The sequence below is a fragment of the Meleagris gallopavo genome, chromosome 6 (assembly GCF_000146605.3).
Source record: "Meleagris gallopavo isolate NT-WF06-2002-E0010 breed Aviagen turkey brand Nicholas breeding stock chromosome 6, Turkey_5.1, whole genome shotgun sequence".
NCBI classification, from domain to species: domain Eukaryota; kingdom Metazoa; phylum Chordata; class Aves; order Galliformes; family Phasianidae; genus Meleagris; species Meleagris gallopavo.
The window spans coordinates 38,621,234-38,641,319 of NC_015016.2; the positions used below are offsets into that span (position 1 = coordinate 38,621,234).

Genomic DNA, 20,086 nt, shown 5'->3' on the forward strand with positions numbered 1-20,086 from the left:
AAAGATGCCATTTCTGCAAAAATAATTTAGCTTCTGCATTTGAAAGCGAGAGCAAGATAAATGGTGACACATTTTCATCCAAGATGTTTATTAAAAATGATAAGGGCACAGCACACAGATAAACCACATCCTGAAGCATGGTTAAGCTAGGTTTCACATTCTAAAGCTGTGCAGGCAGCTTGCTGTTTCTCCATCTGGAGAGCTCATTGGTACCTCTCTTATACATATCTCTGCAGTTTTAGATTGAGAAATTACAAACCAGCCTACATTTATATGGGTGTCATTTACTTCACTTTTTATTAAAATCACCAGCTACAAAATAGCCGTTTCGTACATACCAATCCTAAATAAGCAACTATGAAAAAAATTACATTAGTCCTGAAATGAGACCACTATATTGCGCACAATTGACGTGATGAGGGGTCAGAAACATGAGAAGATATATAGACATCAGATAAGGCACTCACATCACACTGAAAGGTTAAACCATACCTTTGAAAACATCAGTGCACATGTTGATCTGAGACATGCTTTCTGCAAACATTGAAAAAGTTCCATTTTCCCCTCATTTAAAAAAAGACTAGAGCCACTACTGATACAGGAGAAACTGCTACTTCAGCCCAACATGTGACAGAAGTCCCACAATACCTGGAAACAGAAAAATGTGCTAACATGGAAAGAAACAACACCTTTTTGACTGTAGTGGTGTCACAAAACACCAGGTCAAATTCTTAGTTGATGGCAAGTGACATGCTTCCTCTGAGTCAAAAATTAAGTACTCACCAAGACTCTGGATAACAATAAAAGAATCCTGACAGTATTCTGTCTTTCCCTTTAAGGACAAAAAAGAAAAAGTGAAGGGTTAACAGTCCTATCTACCTTCAGAAGCAACAGCGAAGTCATCGCATCCATTCAGCAGCCCTTGCCATGCTCTGCACTCCACCCAGAGTGGCTGAGAGGCTAAATAAACTTTGAGGGCCCTGAATTTAGTTATGTACTTTACAAAACCATAATAACTGGTATACCCAGAAGCACTAGATAGTAAATGATAAAGTATTCTGCAATTATTACAGTGCAGAATCAAGAGGCCATGTTGTGCCATTTATTTTTATGTTAATATCAATGTGGAGTTCAGCTTAATATCCAGTGACTCGCTGTAATAGCAACAGAATAATCACTTCCAGGACACCGTTGAAGACATCTGTCAAGTTCTGCAGATTTGACTCCTCCTTCTATCTACTGCTCTGACAGTGTGACCTCCTAGGTTATCATGACCCTGCTAAACTTTCCATACCATCATCCTGGAGGTGGGAAGTAGGAATGTCACGTGATGTTGGATCCTAGCATAACGTGAGAAATGAAAATATAAAAGCATTGTGTTTAAAGACAACTTTCATCAACACATTACAGCAGAACGATTTGCATTGGTCAGTGCTACCTTAAATACAAAATAAGGAACAAACATCAAAACAATAAGGTAAGTAGGTGTCAATCAGATGATGAAAGATGTTATTCTCATTAGCCTGCTACAAGAAATTCACTCCAAGAAATACATCTCTAGCTTTACAAAGCTGCCCCTTTTATATCTAGAATGACAACAAATCAAAAGGATACTATAATTCTTAACACAAAGTTTAGAACTTAACTTTGCAACATAAGATTAACAAAAGATACTCGGATGGCTCCCATCATAAAGTCAGGTAGGCTATCACTGATCACCTCCATGTTGATTTCAGTGCCAAAGTATAAATTATACACTGATAACATAAAATCAAGTCATCTCAAATCTAATATAGGCAAATACAGACTGACAGTGAAAACTGTCACTTTTCTACATTTTTAACATATAGTTTCCATGTTTAAAAATACATATCTTTCAGGTAAATATACTTTTCTCATCTGTTATAATTTTAAAGTGCATCTAAATCCATTAAATAAATATTTATGCTTTAAATATATTTCAGAAATTATAACTAACTCTTGTTACCGAAGAGGTAAGAATTTCTAAGACACTTCCAATATTCTCAGCACTGCTATTGCAGTGTAGGCAATGTTGCCAAACAGTAATCAGGCTCAATCATTTGATTCCACAGAATCACAAGTCGTTTACGTTGGAAGGGACCTTAAGAAGTCATCTATTTCTACTGTCTCAAAGCAAGGTCAGTGTTGACTTCTTGGGCCTTTGTCCAGCCAGGTCCTGCAAACCCCAAGGATGGTGACAGCACAGTCTCACCAGGCCCTTGTTCTACTGCCTGTAGTAGTGCTCACAGTGGGAAATCTGGGCAATTCACCTAATTATAAACCTTGAGGAACTCTTCATTTAAGTTCACAATTTCCAGTCTTATCAGTGTAAATATCAGCCAGGTCTCTACTCTTAAACTCATCCCAAACTAAAATATTGACAAAGTAGAAAGAGTACTAATGAGCTTTTTAAAGCTCACTGAGCTAAATTTGCTACTAGCAGTAACTTCAGAGGAGTATTGCCTGCCTATATAAGCAATCAGTCCGAGCTACTCAGGCATCCCATGAATAGCAGCCCTCTCTGGGATAAAGACACCATTTTCAGAAGTGCTCCCTGCTCCAGGAAACACTTCCCAGAATGGCTGTGGTGCTGCAGGCACTGCCCTGCCAACTCCCATCAGCAAATACCTTCCCGTGGAGGGGAATTCTACCTGCAAAACTCTGAACGTCACAATGTTAAATGATAGTTTCCAAACTATACGTCAAGCTTTTTACTACCTTTCACAAAATAGCACCAGAGCACTGCTGCCATTCTGTCTCCATAATTATCACACACAAGCAGTGCTCGGTGCTGTAGAGCTACAGCTACAAGTCCTTGGCAAGCAGTTCTATCTCATCCAGCAAGAAGTCCATGTCCTCTCGACTCACTTGCGGGCTGATCACCACCTGGCGGAAGAAGTTGACTTTGCCTTGGTTAGGCTGGTACCCAAGCATCATGCTGCCCTTCTTCATCATCCTTTCTTTAACTACAGGAGCAACCTGAAAACAGAGAAACAAAAATGTTGCTGTTACCCTCAGGAATACAGCAGATCTGTACAGGAACTGTTTTGTGCCTTAAGAAGCTTTTTTGAAGCGCCTGAGTTTTGCACCCCGTGGCTGCCTCCCAGCTGCCTGCCCCAAGAAATATTACAGTTCAAACCTTAAGACTTAGAGGCAGATTGTTCACTGAAACCCTTAAGTTCTGGGACTCCTGGGAGAACCAAAGCAAGATCTAAACCCTTCAAAAGCCTACTGCTTGTGGCATTCATCTGCCACGTGGGAAAGCTCAGGTTAAGGTCCATAGGCCCTTGATTCAGAGAAAAGGCTTAACTCAGAACATCAGCTGCAGTTGGTTAAGGGTACACTTCATCTCCTTGTGCTAACCAGTCTAAGCCTGACTACTTTCACTACTGGGCCCTTTAGCTGCCACACCTGCAAAGCAGCTCTCTCTAGAGGACGCTCTCCATTAAATTCATGTGAACCTTGAGCTGCCAGAGAAGTTCAGAGCAATGCACTATTAAGGAAGAAGTCCTGATCCCAAAGGCTAAGGTTTCATCTTTAGATTTACAATGTAGGTAACATTTGGCTACACCACTCTTGTATGCAATGGGACGAAATAGGTGTCTCAGAATAGAACAAACTATAAGGAAGATTGGAAGAGTCAAGTCCTTATAGTTCAGTACTTGATCTCATCCCAGCAGGGCTATTAACCTTGTCCAATTAATCTTGTGCTTAACTTTAAGCATGTGAGTAGTTCTTCTGTGTTCTCATGCTTGAAATAAGTCATAAACTTAAATGCATTGCTTGATTAACTACTCTATTCCTTGGAAGACAGAATTGACACAAGTAATAGTTTTAAAAATGTGCTGAATTTTAATATATTACTAATAACACTAATGCATTTCAGAACAGTTTATTCCTTTGCATCCTTTTGTGACAGTTTGACTTTGAACTAAGCAAATAAGTATAGGACCTAACCTTGGCTTCTGCATTAATTCATCTCAGCTCTAAAAGTTAGTGCTGGAAAATACCACCAGATCTGCAAAAGAAAAATGATGGTGCCAACCGTGCCTTAATAGCTCTGTTTTTACATGGCATGTCTTAGTGAGCAGCTCCCATACAGTTTGCTTAGATAGAAACACCTCCAGTTTTCTATACTAACAGCCCAAATTTCCATATTTGCTGAATGGTATGTCTATATTATCACTGTTTCAAAATGCATATTGAATTCAGAGGGGGAATGTTCATGGTTCTAACTTAATTTACCTCTCTGAATTAACTTTATCTTTGTGACAAAGCTACGTATTTTATTTAGTGTTCGTTTCAAACCCTGAGAGTGATGGAGTTAGGAACTCTAATTAAAATCTACAGTGTGGCATCAGTATGAATTATGCACCTGAGAGCAATGAATACCCTTTCAGAATGCAATCTGCAACCAGAAGTTTGTTTTTTTTGCACAGTGCTGCAAGCAAAAATTAAGTAGTTTATGAAAGCAGTTCTGATAAACATTTGGGAAACAGGAAGATAACAATGAGAACAGAAAGATTCAGCATTACAGCAGAAACATTAAGATGCATACTGTGATACCTTCACTCACATCCAATAGCACCTCCGCTGTACAACCTAATGTGGGGCTCTGGGTTTGCCTTCTGCATAAAGACCCTAGTGAAAGCTAGCAATAAAATCACAATTCTACTGTATATCTGCAACATGTGCATCATTTCGAAATAGAATTCATCAAATTTATCCATGTGCCATGGAAAGAAAACCATCTCCCACCTGGATTTCTGTCTACCTGGAAAATGATTCAAGGACTCTTCTGTTTTCTTGTTTTGCAGCTCAGAATCACAGAATCATAAAATCCTTAGAGCTGCAAGGGACATTTAAAGGTCATCTAGCCCAACTCTCCTGCAATAAACAGGGACTCCTACAGCTAGATCAAGTTGCTCAGAATCCAGTCCAGTCTGACCTTGAATGTGTCCAAGGACAGGGCATACACCACCTCTCTGGGCAACCTGTGCCTGTGCCTCACCACCCTCACTGTAAAAGCCTTTTTCCTTATATCTAACCCAAACATACTCTCTTTAACCTTGAAATCTTTAACCTATCACAACAGTCACTGCTAAAGAGTCTGTCCCCTTCTTTCTTACAGCCCCCCTTCTGATAATGAAAGACTGCTCTCAGGTCATTTTGAAGTCTCCTCTTCTCCAGGCTGAAGAGTTCCAGCTCTCTCAGCCTGTTCTTGTAGGGGAGGTGTTCCACCCCTCGGACCATTTTTGTGGCCCTCTGGACTCTCTCCAACAGCTCCATGTCTCTCCTGTACTGAGGACTCCTCATCTGGATGCAGTACTCCAGGTGAGGCCTCACCAGCATAGAGCAGAGGGGCAGGATCACCTCCCTCACCCTGCTGGTCACACTTCTTTTGATGCAGCCCAGGATACGTTTGGCTTTCTGGGCGAGGGCACACTGCTGGCTCATGTCCAGCTTGTCATCCACCAGTACCCCCAGGTTCTTTTTGGCAGGCTGCACTTCATCATTTCATCCCCCAGTTTGTGTTGGTAAGGGAGGTTACCTCAACCCAAGTGTGAGACCTTGCACTTGGATTTATTGAAAAGAATCACATCAGATTAACCTCATTTAGTCTATGCTCAAGCAAAAAACAAACCCAAAACACAAACAAACAAGCAAAAAACCAATAATCCTCAACAACAACAACGCTGCAGTTCTGCTTGGATAGAGATGGTAGTTATTTTGCATGAGACAGACCTTTTTGTCTGCAGCAAGTATGCTACTTGCTAAACACTCCTTTCCATTTCAGATCAAATATTCCAAACTGCACCCCACCAAATCACTGAATACATCACTGTACAGTGGCAAAAAATGGGTTCTGCAATTGTTTTTGCACAACTTGCATCAGTTTGTACAACTTGCCAGTTGGTTGAGTCAAAAGGAAAGACTCTTGGTTGGGAATGCCCGGGCTATGCACACCAGCATGCAGGTCTGCGACACGCATTCTCTTAAACACTGAATAACTTAGCAACAATAGAAGTTCTACTTCTCCTGCAGTTTGTGTGTGTCGAACCCCCTAACAGCACATGAGGTAACTAAAAGCTCTACTCTTCCATTCTTATTCACACCAGCTGTGGGCTGAGGTAACAGTGGCACAGTGACAGTACTCAGAAGACATCATGCCCAGCAGGTATCACACTGAGCACCATACTGACACAGAAAAGAAAAAAAACCTCCTTTATCCCTGCCCTTGACAAGAACCCCATGTGACTTCTAGTCATGGAATAAAGGCAGTACAAGTGCAAAGGGAAAAGTGAATTCTTAATATATTTTCTCAAGCTCTTCTTTAAGATTCAAATCCCTATGGCAACTTTTAGCCTTTATTGATGTTCCATCAGAGTTATTTCATCTTTTGTATCATCCTATTGATTCTCTTCATCTCAACACCCAGTGCTTACATCATCATCCCCAGATGTACAGTAGCACAAATGGAGACCATGAAAGCAAAAACATTTAGAGCTCCAGCAATATCAGGGGCTGTAAATATACTGCATTTCAGTAGATCGCCTCTCATGGAGAGGAAAGGTAAAAAATCTCATTTTAATTATCTTAGTCATTATGTCATTCACTCTCCACATGAATGAAGTTGTCCTCTTAATATTTGTTTTGAAGTGCATCCTACCCTTTCTGAAGGCAAAACAAACTCATCCTACTTAAAAAGAAAGCAAACCTAAACTAATCTAAAAACTATCTTGCAGGGTTATTTTTGGAAAGGTTTTCCATCAAGTATTTTGCATCCATCTACTTGGTAATGTGATGCAGTCACTGTAACAAAACTATTGTGAATCCTGTCCACAGTAAGCAGTAAGCAACAGAATATAAGCACGAATGCTTAAGTATGTGTTTCACAAGAGTCATTAAATGATGCATAGATGCTAAGGCTGGGACTTGAGGAGCACTGGGTCTGACTGCTAAGTGAAAGTAAAGGCAGCTACTGATTTGCTGCAGAAAAATCAGACCTATATGGAACTAATTACCTAGTGAGGAGTTCAATGAGTTCAATTCCCACTGAAGTCAATGAGAATTGAGGATGTTCAAATATCAGAAAGAGCTGCACAGCCCCACTCAGGATAGGTTCCTAAGAAAGCAATTTAGTGAGAGCAAGATTGCTTCACCAGTCCAATTATTTTTACAACGAAACTTACTTCAAATTGTAAACCTAATTCTTTATGTTGCCTGTCACTGGAACAATCTCAGAATTTTAAGTGTAATGTATCCTAAAACTTAAATTCTCTTCTCTCCTTTGTTCTCCTCACCCGGGAGATTACTATTTAAAAAGATCACTTCAGTGGTGCTTTAGCTACCAGACATGCCAGAAAGGTGGGGAGGAAGCACAGTGAGCAGAAGGTCCTCCTCCAGCAGGGCTGCTACAACTGGAGACCCACAGGATGGACCTGTGCATCATGGCCTCCCTCTGCAGACCTGCACAGGGGGTTTAATCTCATGCTGCTTGGATTCCTCCTTTTTATAGCAGAGGTTTTATGAGCTATAGCAACAAGGACAGAGTAGTTTGGATCCTTCTCTGTTTACCTGCATGATGGGGTAATCTCTTCCCCTACTCCCTGCCAGCACTCAACTGAACCATAAACACCAGAAAATTTTAGCCTAAATTTAAGCTGTTCCTATCAAGAATCCAGACTGCAGCTGACCCATACATACACTCATGTGGAAGGTGCCAATGTTCCTTCCCAGCTTACACACACACACACACACACACACACACAGGGCAGCGTGATGAACAGCAAGGGCTAGCATGGACACTGCAGCTGGAGTATCCACACGTACCAGGAAGATGGGAAAAGCAATATCTCTGCATCTCAAGCATCCTTGAGAAGAGCAGTTCTGTGCAACTGTACTACAGGGTGATGCCTTAAAAGCTTCTGTGCTACCCACAATTGACTCCTCAGAGGTAATTAATGCATGTCTCTCCAACAATCAAAGAATTCCCACCAAGTTCAGGCCACAGTCATGCTTCAGCAGCTATCAAGGACTGATTCATCAACAGGGCTGAGCACTTTCTCAGCAGGAAAAACATAAGCCTAGTGTCTCCAAGAGTTAGTTCCCAAGTCTGGATGCTTAAAATCCTTTCAGAGTATTTGATGAAATCCCTATTTGAGATCATTTATTCTCCTGCAGGTAGCAAGGCCTCCAAACCCATTCTCACCATGTCATGTAAACATGGTTCTTAAGCTATGATAATTTCCTACCACACGGATTTAATGTGCAAAGTAAACTCTCCAGAGCAGTTCTGTTGAATAGATGATATTTTTGCCCCAGCACTCCTGTCACAGTATAAGGCCTTTGATGTCATTCACTATAAGCTGTCTCACGTTGAACAGTGGATGTTTAGAACTGACTTGTAGAAGTTCATTCAAAATTAAAAAGAAAAACAGAAACAAAGAAAAAGCCCACAGATGCTTAGCTTTGTTAAAACCACACAATCTCATTAACTTCTAAACTATACAGCCCCCTATTACAAGCATATAGTTTAATTCCTACATTCAGTTCAAAAGAAGAACAAAAGAAGATGTAATGAACATCCTCTGTTCACGAGTTAAATCCACTGGGTTCCCAACATCACCTGTGCTAGTGCTACTGGGTATGGATAGCCAAATAAGTTGTCCTAGGGAGGACAAGAATTTCCCAACAGTTAGGCTACCTTGTTCATCTTTCTTAACTAAAGCAAGGAAACTGACTGGTTTTTATTAGCTTCTTATTCTCGTGCTCTAGGGCTGTCTCTGGCAGCCGCGGTTAATAGATACCTTGAAAGGCAAGAAAGATATGTCCTACCTTGGATATGAATTTCTTTCTCAATGCATTCCCTTAATCAGTAATGGATCTTTTTTTTACATCTAATCCAGTATTTTCAAATTGTCCCCTCACAAATGATTTTCTATGCCTCTAGAACTGTACTTCTGCTACCTGAATGCTACCCACACTGCTGTAACTCTCTCAGACTCCGACCATATTGGTCTACTCATTTCAGCTGCTGACATAACGCAACAGCTTTTCCAAAGCATGGGCAGTATCTTTAAAATTTTGTACTGTCCTCAGTGTTGGCTTAAAAAAAAAAAAAAAGTAATCTACTAAGCAATGAGTTTACAAAAAGACATTGCCTGAAGGAGAAAAACATACATTTGACAGTTAGTACAACTGAAAACATAGCATTAACCAGAAAAATGGAGAAATCGGAAAAGTGTAAAGTTTTCTGAATTTTAAAAACTAAAGTATTTGGAACAGTTGTTTCAAAACCATGTTTTCAATGGAAAATTGAACCATTTTTATTGCAGGGAGTATAAAAGAACTGAGGAAACTTAAACCAAGCAAATTGCTTCATTTTAGTACATCTGAAAACAAAAAAATTATTTTTGGTTAACTAAAAACAAAAATTCCTTTCAATTTCTTAGTTCAATAGCCAAACCAAAAAATCCATTATTTACACAGCCATAAATACGTAGAGTCAAAAGTGCTGACACTGCTTAAATAAAACATCTGTAGAATTTTTGCCCCTAGAAAAGACAGAAAGTACAAGGAATTTTGTGGGACTGCATGTTTTGTCAGCAAAAATTGGCTGGGAAGTGCATGTGAATCGCTTTAAGCAGTATGGTTGACTCTGATCTTGCTAGCCTAGCAAGTACCGCAAAGCCAGAATCTATCTTTGAAAACTAGTGTTAATAATGGTAAATTTTTTCAGCAGCATTTTTCTGAGAGCTCCCAGTTCACCACGCACCCATCCAACACAATACTGGAGAGCTCCTCCAGCTCCTGGCAGCAGTAACTCACAGTCACATACCATTCTACTCCTTCTGAAATCATTTCAAAATTGCCACAGAAATGAAAGCAGAATGCAATTAGCAAAATTTCTTCCTTCCTTTTCCAGGTGGCAGTTTGCAGAAAGCCTTTACTAGAGAAAACTACACTTGCAGTAAATCAATAACCTTCCTAGGGATCCACGAAAGCAGGCTAGACATTGTTGGAAGGATAGCAGTGTATTAGCAGATCAAACTATTTCTTTTGCTCAAATACAGCCTTTATGAAACTTTCAGAGGTACTGAATGCTACACTAGAAATTGGCAGAAGAGATGTAGCTAGAAGACAAAAAACAAAACAAAACAACACCATTGCCTTTTGTACAAAATGGAAAGATCACATTCTCATGATTTCACATAAATGGAAACCACATTTTATGTTCTTGCCTCAATTATTTCTTGCAATAGAAGACAACTTTATACAGAACAGTCTCTCCCATCTGACCACAAAAATTCATTCTGACTACCCTAGAAGAAGCAAATTTGTATTTGGAAGTTCATGGGTTTTTACTTAAAAGGTGACCTGTTGGCTATTCAAAGTCTGACAAGTTAAGCTTTGCAAGAAACGACAAATTCAGACTCATGCAAATTCATAACTAAACAACTATGGTACAGCAATTGCAACAAAAAGTAAACAAAAATCCAACCCATTTAAGTACTTGGACACAATTTTAGACCTGTATATATTGCCTACTAATTTCAATGTGTCTTTACAATGTGTCCGTCTTATCTGGCTCGAAGGATAGCAAAGTAGTTGTAGAACTGGATAGACTCAACAAATAGGATTGGTCCTTAACCCAGCCAGAGAATGTTTGGGTTGTCCCAAACAAATGATTCAATCTCTTTTGGGTGACATGCTTCTTCCCTTCACAAGGAGCCTATGACTCTTTAGGGCAGTAAAGCCTCTCTGTGTTTACATATCTATTGTAATTCACCCTGATACCTCATGGGTGCTCTGTACACTGCTATGATATTTATTTGATTATTTTTGTGCCAAACGGGTCTCACAAACATCTGTCACAGCACATCCACCTCCTTTTCCAGTGAGTGCAGAAAATAATGTTGTTATCAGTGATATCAGTTAGCATGAAGTGAGAACTGTGGCTGATATTTTAGCATCAGTAATTGGATGCAATACAAGTCAACACAACGCTCTGGTCGGCTGTAATCACAAAACTAGCTAAATACTATAAATATTTGGAAGTAACAGTGCTTTCAACATACTAGAACATTGAGAAAGTATATCTTCCACTGTTAAATATCTTCTCTTGCCTTGTGCTTCAAAATCAGTGCCTGGCTTTAAAACAATGGGCTTTTTTCCCTTTTGGTGATAATTAAAAACAAACTCAGACGATTTGTCAGCTGTCACCCCAACTGGGACAATCGAAATACCAAATATTTGCACACCCAATCACAGCTTTGTTCCTGTAGCCAAGGCGCTCTGTAAAACCCAAACATGTTTTTCTTTTGTCTAGAATTTGTTCTGGGCCCACATCCCTAAACCACTAATAAATTATTGCTGTATGCTATTGCGCCAGTGTTCCCCTTGTGCCACACCATGCAACAAAAGGAGAAATAAAGGCATTTGTCAAAATAACAGTAACCACTTCCACATTCTTCAGAACAACTAACATATCAAAGGAGACCAGATGCTGCTATATTTTTGCCCTGATACAGACATTTTTCATGCACTTTCAACTCAGGGCTGTGCAGCATGTCTACGCTATACTGAATATAATCTTCTGTCCAGTCACTTTTTGCCAGAAGATCCATTAATGAACACCACAAATCACTTCAAATGACCTGACTAATAGGAGATGGCAGGTTGGATTCAGATTTTGATTGCCTTGAATGACTTCTTTAGCTGGTTATTTATGCAACAAAAAATTGCCTTCAGCTTACGGCTTTTACACTAAGGGTATTTGCTTCTAGGAAGGAGGCAGAATCAACAGAACCCGCAAATCAGTGCTTGGTCATGTTTGTGTATGTTTTCACTTTTAGCTAAAACTTATGTTGGGCAACATCGCTATTTTCCAGGTGCACGTGCATCTAAGTACATGCATCTTTCCAAGACAATTCAAATGATTCTTTATTATTATTAATTACATTCCCTATAATTTCTCACATTTCTGTGTTGCTTTAGCAAAGTTTTATTAGCAAGCCCTGTGGAAAGTCTAACTACTGAGAAACCATGAAAGGCATGTGTATCCTGATTGTTTAAAGAGCAGCAAGAGACTCGAGTGTTACTAGTTTTATAAAAGCAATTGTTTTAAATGTTTTCACAGTGTACATAATGTTCTTCCGTGCAGCACTTCAAGTTCCCATTTTAGTGACTAGATTTTCCATTCTTTCAACCCTGTCAAAGACAAGATCTCCCTTCTCCTTGCAGATGAAAGGGCAGCTTGTCATCTTGAAAGCAAGAACAACTAACAGAAAAATATCCTTTTTAGTTTGTATGCATAGGGATGAGCTTCTGTTCTTCTTCTCCACTGGGAGAAAGGATGACAGTGCAGTAAGAATGTCTGGGGCTGGGAGGAGCACTTTACACAAGGAAGATTACATTATTTGGTGACAAATTCAAAACCTCAACACATTCCTGGAGTAGAAGAACGAATGTCAACTGCAGAATGTTAGAATGATTCCCAGCTGTTAACACCTTATTTTCTTCTTACACAGGTCAGGTTCTGGCATAAAGTAGCATTTTTATGAATTTGCATTACCGTACATACTGAAGAACAGTAATGAACCTTTGCACATATTCTTTACCCATTTCTAAAGAGGGATAGGCAGGAGTATTCTGCCATAACCCAGACTGCTACCACAAAAGCAAGGCTGCTATCTCATTTGACCATATAATGTAACAAAGAAAACGATACCTTTCCCCCTCTGTCCAGTGAAACATGGGATGAATAACTGCTATTTATTATAACTGTTTTGTCTGCCTGAAACTGATTAATTTAAAGCCTAATCTTGACATGTAATAAAGGCCACCAAACCTTTCCAGATGGAATCTTACTAAGGTCATCACTTCCCCCATGTTCATTCCAGCTCAACTTTCCTCCTCTCCTCATCCCCAGTAAGCAGATTTTCTTTTTTCTTTTTCACAAGTGAAATACAACATACATTACAAATATTTGTGCCTAAATGTACAGACAATCAGGGAACTGAAAGAATAAAACAGGATCCACAGGATTTCAGAATCTGCAAATTTTCTAGCAGTCTCAACAGGTGCAAAGTGAAGGGAAAATAATAGTTTGCATCCACCATTTTTGCAGTTAAAAAACAAAGTATACACGATTATGATTAAAAGAAGATATGTTACACCTGATCACCTGTTTTTCTTGCACTGGGGGCTCCAGACCTGGACACAGTACTCCAGATGGGGCCTCGCGAGGGCAGAATAGAGAGGGACAACCACCTCCCCGTCCCTGCTGGCCACCCCTCTTCTGATGGAGCCCAGGATACCATTTGCTTTCTGAGCTGCAAGAGCACACTGAAGGTTCACTTATGTTTTTCATCCACCCAGGACTCCCAGGTCCTTCTCTGCAGGGCTACTTTCAAGGATTACTCCTCCCAGTCTGTATGTATGCCTGGGATTCCTCTGGCCCAAGTGCAAAATCTCATTAGACTCACATGGGCTCACCTTTTGAGTCTGCTGAGGTCAACCATCTGATGCTTAGAAAACTTGAAGGCAATTGGTGGGGGAAAGGCACACTGGACTCAACATTTACCATCTGTCCTGCAGAGATTTGTAGCAATATACTTACCTCAAAAAGGAACATATGAAATAAAAAAATCTGTTAGCATTGCACCTACTCTATATTCCTATAGCTACGGCTCAGCATTCAGCCTGGCCTATGGACCATGGCAAATGCCACAATTTCCTCCAGTGCCAAAGCAATCTCTAAATCACACCAAAAAGGTAAAAGTACTCCAATTTGAAACAGAAGAACAGCACAGTGTAAAAATGTGAAAGAGTTACACATTTCTTGCTAGGCTTCTGCACAGCGTACCTATTTTTACAAGAGAGAATGTACATGCAAGAACAATCTTTTGATCTTAAGCAGTTATGATCTACTGTAAAAAATTCATCCACTAAAGTCTACTGGATCTCAGTTTCTTTATTGAAACAGATCCACAGAATTCAATAAATACAAATAATCTTTCTACATAATTTATAAAGTCTTTGGTTCATCGGCGGCTGAGGAAAAGATTCTCTATATTAATCAGCATTCACCTACAGAAGCCTGCCACCAAAGATAACTGGGAGTTTTATATCTGACTTCACCTGGAGTAGAGTTAAGACTATCGCACAGTTCCTTAGAACTCTATTAAATTTGAAAGGAAGGCCTAAATATTCTACTGAATGGATATCAGCCTCAATACTTTTCTGCTGTTTTTAGAGGAACTCTTCTTCGTTACAAGAAATTTTGTAAGACTTGTAGATATTTCTGACCACAGTGATCCCTTTAGAGATTATCAAGTTCCTACCCTATAGGCATGAAAAATGTTCCATCTCAATTCTCTTGAGATGCTTACAGCTAGAAAGGAATCTAATATGCTTAAATATCTGAAGTACAAAATGAAATCTGAAGTAAAAATGAAAATTTTGTGCCTCAGTACACATCAAGAACAACTACTCACAGCATTACACAAAATACAAAGACTGCTTAACTGAGCAGATGATGTGAACAACGTGATTTTTCTGTGGCATTACCATGGATTTTTTCCGGTCATTTCAAAAATTTCTATTTATCAAGCAAGAATTAAGAATAGCAGTTTTATGTGAAGAAAGGATTAAGGATATAGACTCCAACTCTTTTTCTCTCCTCTTTACAAATTCAGGGCTTTCTTGCAACTTTTTCTAAGAAGTGTTTGACGCAGCAGAAAGGAAGTGCAGGTCTCCTATCCTCATACTGAAGTTGGTGGCAGGAAACAAAAGAGTGCTAACGTAAGTAAATAGTCATTTAAGTACAGGCAAGCTTAAGATTTATTGACCTGAGAGCAAGAGGTCAATATTTATTCAGAGAACAATAAATCTTGATACTTAGTTCTAACAGATGTTAATCTAAAGTATTATTAAATCCATCTCATTAAAGCTAATTAGATCACATGTCCTCACAAGTCTTATTGCCAATAGTCATTAGTATTGCACGGGTCATAATTACTACACTTTTGATAATTTAATCAAATAATTTTTAATAAAACTAAATACCTGAAGATGGAAATACTTTTTTTGATTCTCTACTATGGCTGTATTAAAGTACATTTTATTGTTTTTTCCTTCATGCTGCTGTAGACTTTCCCTCCATTCTTCAGCTAGGATCAGCACAGCTAAGATTTCAAAATCTCCATTTGAGCTATACCACTTTTTAAACTTTCTCATTTGTCTTGAAACCTGGTACTTCTACAGCCACATCCATCCACCAGGCAGGTGAGAAGCAAGGAAACAAATCAGTAAGTAGCTGCTGTCAGGAAAAAAGTGAAAATAAAAAAAGAGCCATAATTCTATGTATAAATGAAAAAATTCCTCTTATTTTGCAGATCTACTATTTTCCACCCCCACATGTGAGTGTATTTCACAGATAAGGAAATACTATCATCATTATCTTAATTCCTGGAAGGAACTGAGGCACACAAATAGGAAATAATAACCAAGATCTTAACCACATCCCAATGCCAAAGCTAGATGTCAGTCAGGTACACTGATGATTTTGTGAGCAGGATGGCATATTTTTAGTGCATATTTGCCTTGCAAACAGTCTTGCAGAACCCACACAAACTCACTGGCTCAAAGTGGTTTCCTTCAGGAGACTTGCAGTAGAGACATGAGCTCCTCTGGTAGTTAATGTTCCATGAATTCACAGCACACCTAGGGTTGGCAACTTCAGTGACTGTGCAGCTTTAGTGTGAACATGACGGATTACACAACACCAAATCCTGGTTGTTCCATCTTTATGCCATGAACTCATTAGTAATATAGTCTACAATTTATAAATTTCAGCTCCATATATTAGCTAATACTGATGCTGGGTGGTATTGTTCCATCAAGGCCTGCACTGTGTACAAATGGTGGTTGCTTACTTCACACAGGGAAAGTAACAACTCGAGAAGCACCAGCACTGACTGTACATCCATCAAGTGTTACCCAGAGACACAGACCACAGCACTGAAAGTAAAAAGTGGAAAGTAAGATTCAACTGCTATCATTTCAGCAATCTGAACATTGGACATCTAGCTTACTTGTTTAGCTTTCTGTCTTTAAGGTAGAAAAAGGTGCACCTCCAAAGAGTGATTTATCCTAGAGAAAGCATCTAAGACATGTGGGATCAATTTGGAAAAGCCTCTGTCCTACTCCATGGGCTTCAGGGAACAGCTTTTAGATAGCTAAAACATGGTACAACAAAACCTATGCAGACAGTTTATTTAAGATCAAAAATATCTAAGATCTACCTTCCTGGACAGGTCCAGGAGCTGCACTGGTCACAGAGGAGAGGGAGAATATTCAGAGTACAGGCTAAGCCCTGTGCTCCAGTTATTGACACGGTAGCTGTGTGTTAGGTGATGAGATGGAAGGCTAACCACAGAGAACACAAAGACCCAGCAAGGATCAGAGCAACTATGACCGACAGAAGAGCCCTGGTAACCCGATAATGAAAACAGAGCATGCCATGTTGAGTACTCCTCTGACTATTAAAGGAGAGCACTTGCCTCTTTGCAGGTGTGAAACCCACAAAGAGAGATAAATGACAAATTCTCACAGGAATGCCAGGAGAAGAATACAGTACTTCTCACAGGTCACAGAGGGGAAAAAAATTCTGGGACTGCAGAAAACATATTATGGGATGCTTTGGTGAGAAGACCTAATGTGTGGACAGGGAGAAGTCAGGGTGGATTAGGGAGAAACAAGTGTGAGGAAACAGAGGGAAAATATGTACAGGGCCATCCGATACAAAGACTGTTAATCAGTACACTCACCAAGCTGATCCCTGCACCTGATCACCACAGTCTATCCTATATTCTTAAAAAATATTATTTTTGTCTTCTGATAGATGTGTAAACACTAGTGAACTTCAAGGTGGACAAGCCAACTAGCAGGATAAGAGTTCAAAGGACCTGCAAACTGAGAGGTTTGCAGATCCAGGTACCAGCAACAGAATAGACTGAAGATAGAGGACCACAGTGGTTTCATACACATAGGGTGGAAAAGGAGGAATCCCTGTGGATCCTGAGGGCACCTCAATCCAGCTACTTTCTGACACTGTATTGCATTGCTTCTGCTCTGAAGTCTTTTCTCTGTTCGACAGCTGATAGTTGACAATTTTCTCTGAAGTTACAGGCACATGTGCTTTGAATCATTTGCTATAAATAAGAACTTATTTGCATTTCATCCCAGGAGTGTCCCATTGGTCCCACACATACATACTGATAATTAGAAAACTCTGCCTTTTAAATGCAGCAGGGAGCTTCATCTGCCACAAAGTTGAAATGGAGAACTTCAGACCAGGATTAAATTCACATATTCTTTTACCTCATTATTCTATTGTATGTTAGGGTCTCTGAGCTCAAAAACTTCAAATACACAGCATAAGACAACATGAGGCTTGAAACTTGGATTCTGTTGGAGGGAGAATCATCTTTAACCAAGAACAGTTGTAAGAATACATGCTAATATCATATAAAGGGTGTGCCTCAGCTCTCCTGATGCTACTTCCCTTCATTCAGAGCCAGTTTTTACAAGTTAATTGTGTACAAATCCCTTTGGTGTTCTGCTACGAAGCTGGCTGCACGTGCATGCAAAGATCCAGTTTTCACATACACACAGACTATCTGCATACATATATTCCATTTGATAGTTAGACTAGATGATCTTAGTGGTCTTTTCCAACCTTAATGTTTCTATGATTCTATGCAAGCAAGTGCATCCATGCAGCTGTGTTGTTCCAATTTAGAACAACAGTCAGCCTTACAAAGGACTCCTCCAAAACCCACAAAACAAGAACACAAGCCAAAGAAAAAGCTCCATGGCATAACCTCCATCTCTCCAACATGCCGCAGCGCAACTGACACAGCCCTTCTGCATCCAGCATGGTCACAGGCTACTGCCCTCCCATAGGCTTCAGACTGTTGTTATTTTACTTCCCTCAGATGATTCTCATTACAACGGGGTTGATTGCTGAATTTAGAAGTAAGTGTATGAATCATACCATCAACTCAGTTGTCTGGAATCTGGCTTTGCTATGCATTTCCTCATTGTTACATGGATCACTAGTGTAAAACATGCTGTAGCTGCACCAAATTTCTTTTTGCTGTTTTAACTCTACAGTTGCCTCTCAGCAGACAGTTTTTAAATGCTCTCCAGCTTCCTAACAGCTGGTCAGCTGTGTCTTCACTGCCTGCCTGGTAGAAGTTGCAAGGAGTGGCACATATTTACCCTGAGGTTATTACCCAAGAGGACTTTCTCTATCCATCTCCTGGGATGAGAGCTCAGCACTGAGTATCTATGTGCTGCTGAATAAGAAAAACAGAAGACTCTCAATGCTAATTTAAGCCATATACCATGCACCAATAGATCTCCTCCATCTTCCCACAAGTGAAGGTGGCTCAGCAGCACTGTATCTTTTGCCACAGCCGTCCCTCATATACTAGCTAGAGAAGAAGAGGACTGATTCCACCTCCTTTTAGCCTCAGGAAAAGGATGAATGCACAAAAGTTACTGAAGGCATTAGTCATGAGCCAGGCTTTTGTTGCTTTGCATAGATTCACAGAGGACAAAGAAACAACCCACTCATCTATTAAGACATGCTTTAATGTGACATCCTCTTCCTTTCAACTGTTTATTTAAACTATGCTGATGATCTATAATGGCTAAAGTACAGGTCACAGCAGCCTATGTGCTGTACTTTCTTCTGTTTGAACACTGCACTTACTATCAACCATCACTCTAAACAATACTGTAGTAGTCTTCCCCATGTCTCTAATCAGTCTAAATCTATCTGCCAGACTCCAATGCCTGAAAATTGCTCTTCAACTTTTTAGTAAAAGGAGCATTTTTGACTGATTTTCTTCTGCAGATTTCATTTTTCTCCAGTTACATAATGCATAATACATCTTGCATTCTTTCCCTTTGAAGCCAGAAGTATTCCCAAGGTACAGGAATACCAGAGCAGTTTTCATAATTTTGGAGGGGACAATATAGAGGAGGATTCTCCTTCTCCTTTTTAATTATATAAAAACCTGTAAGCATATTTTCAGAGTAATGCTCTTTTCCCATTATTATCTCATTTCAAACACTAGCACTAAATTTCTACATTCAAAAACTTGGTTGCAGTCCATAGCAACTATTTTGAAAATAGGTATATTTGAATTTCTGGATTGCGTATGCAATTAATCTAGTTGGAAGCTGTGGGGTATTTTACGAATATCTGGTGATGACAATAGCAAAGATACTTCCTATACGTTTATTAAACAAATAATTCAAAATCCACAGGTTTAATAGAATATTAAAACTTAGCGGCACCACTGAACACTTTCACTCCTACTCTAATCTTTAAGAGAATTTTATTAAAAAAAATTAATTACTCAGGGACAGAGGAAAAGTTAAAAGCTGGCAGAAAAAAAATAGGCCAGTCTCATGCACTTTCATTACCTACTGTCAGCTATGACAGGGAAGCAAAGACTGCAAACAACGTGGGTTGCTTTTGATCACCATCTAGTGCACGAATTAAGGAGCTGCACAAATTTAGGGAAGATACTTTCTCCTTTAAAGTTAAGCAGCAGCAGGATTAACAGTTCTTTTCATCATTTATAGAGATCTCAGACAGGCTTAAAGAACTTGAAAAGTCAGTAATTTCCAGATGCCCCTAGCTGCCTTATGATAGCCAGATATTGCATAAGGATGCTGTGTTCTAAACAGTACAGTTGTGACTGTGTTGATCACAGGATATAAGAGCAGGATCTGCATAGTGAAGTAAATTTTTCTTTTTAAAAGGAAAAGTATTATTTTTCCCACAGTAAAAGGCAGGCTAAGGATCAGGCAGATTCTTTGACACTGGTAAGTTATGACTTACCAGTAGCCGACAGCCACCATTATACAATATCTGCCCATGCCAGAACCCACATAGAGCCTCTAGCCAGAAGGCATGTCTTTGTGTGTCCCTTCATGTCTGAAGTTCAGACCATCGGCTGAATTGTCACTTAGAAGGAAA

The 20,086-nt window shown here is 39.6% G+C and overlaps 1 protein-coding gene across 1 annotated transcript in view; it reads right to left on the minus strand.

Annotated features, from left to right (window-relative positions):
* Positions 1–2,717: 2,717 nt before the first annotated feature.
* The window catches only part of GADL1 (glutamate decarboxylase like 1), an 83,044-nt gene continuing 65,675 nt past the window's right edge, over positions 2,718–20,086 (minus strand). Inside the window, exon 15 of the mRNA XM_010712892.3 lies at positions 2,718–3,000. Within this exon, the coding sequence (XP_010711194.1) occupies positions 2,827–3,000 (174 nt within the window). The 3' untranslated portion in view covers positions 2,718–2,826. The remainder of the gene's footprint in view (positions 3,001–20,086) is intronic.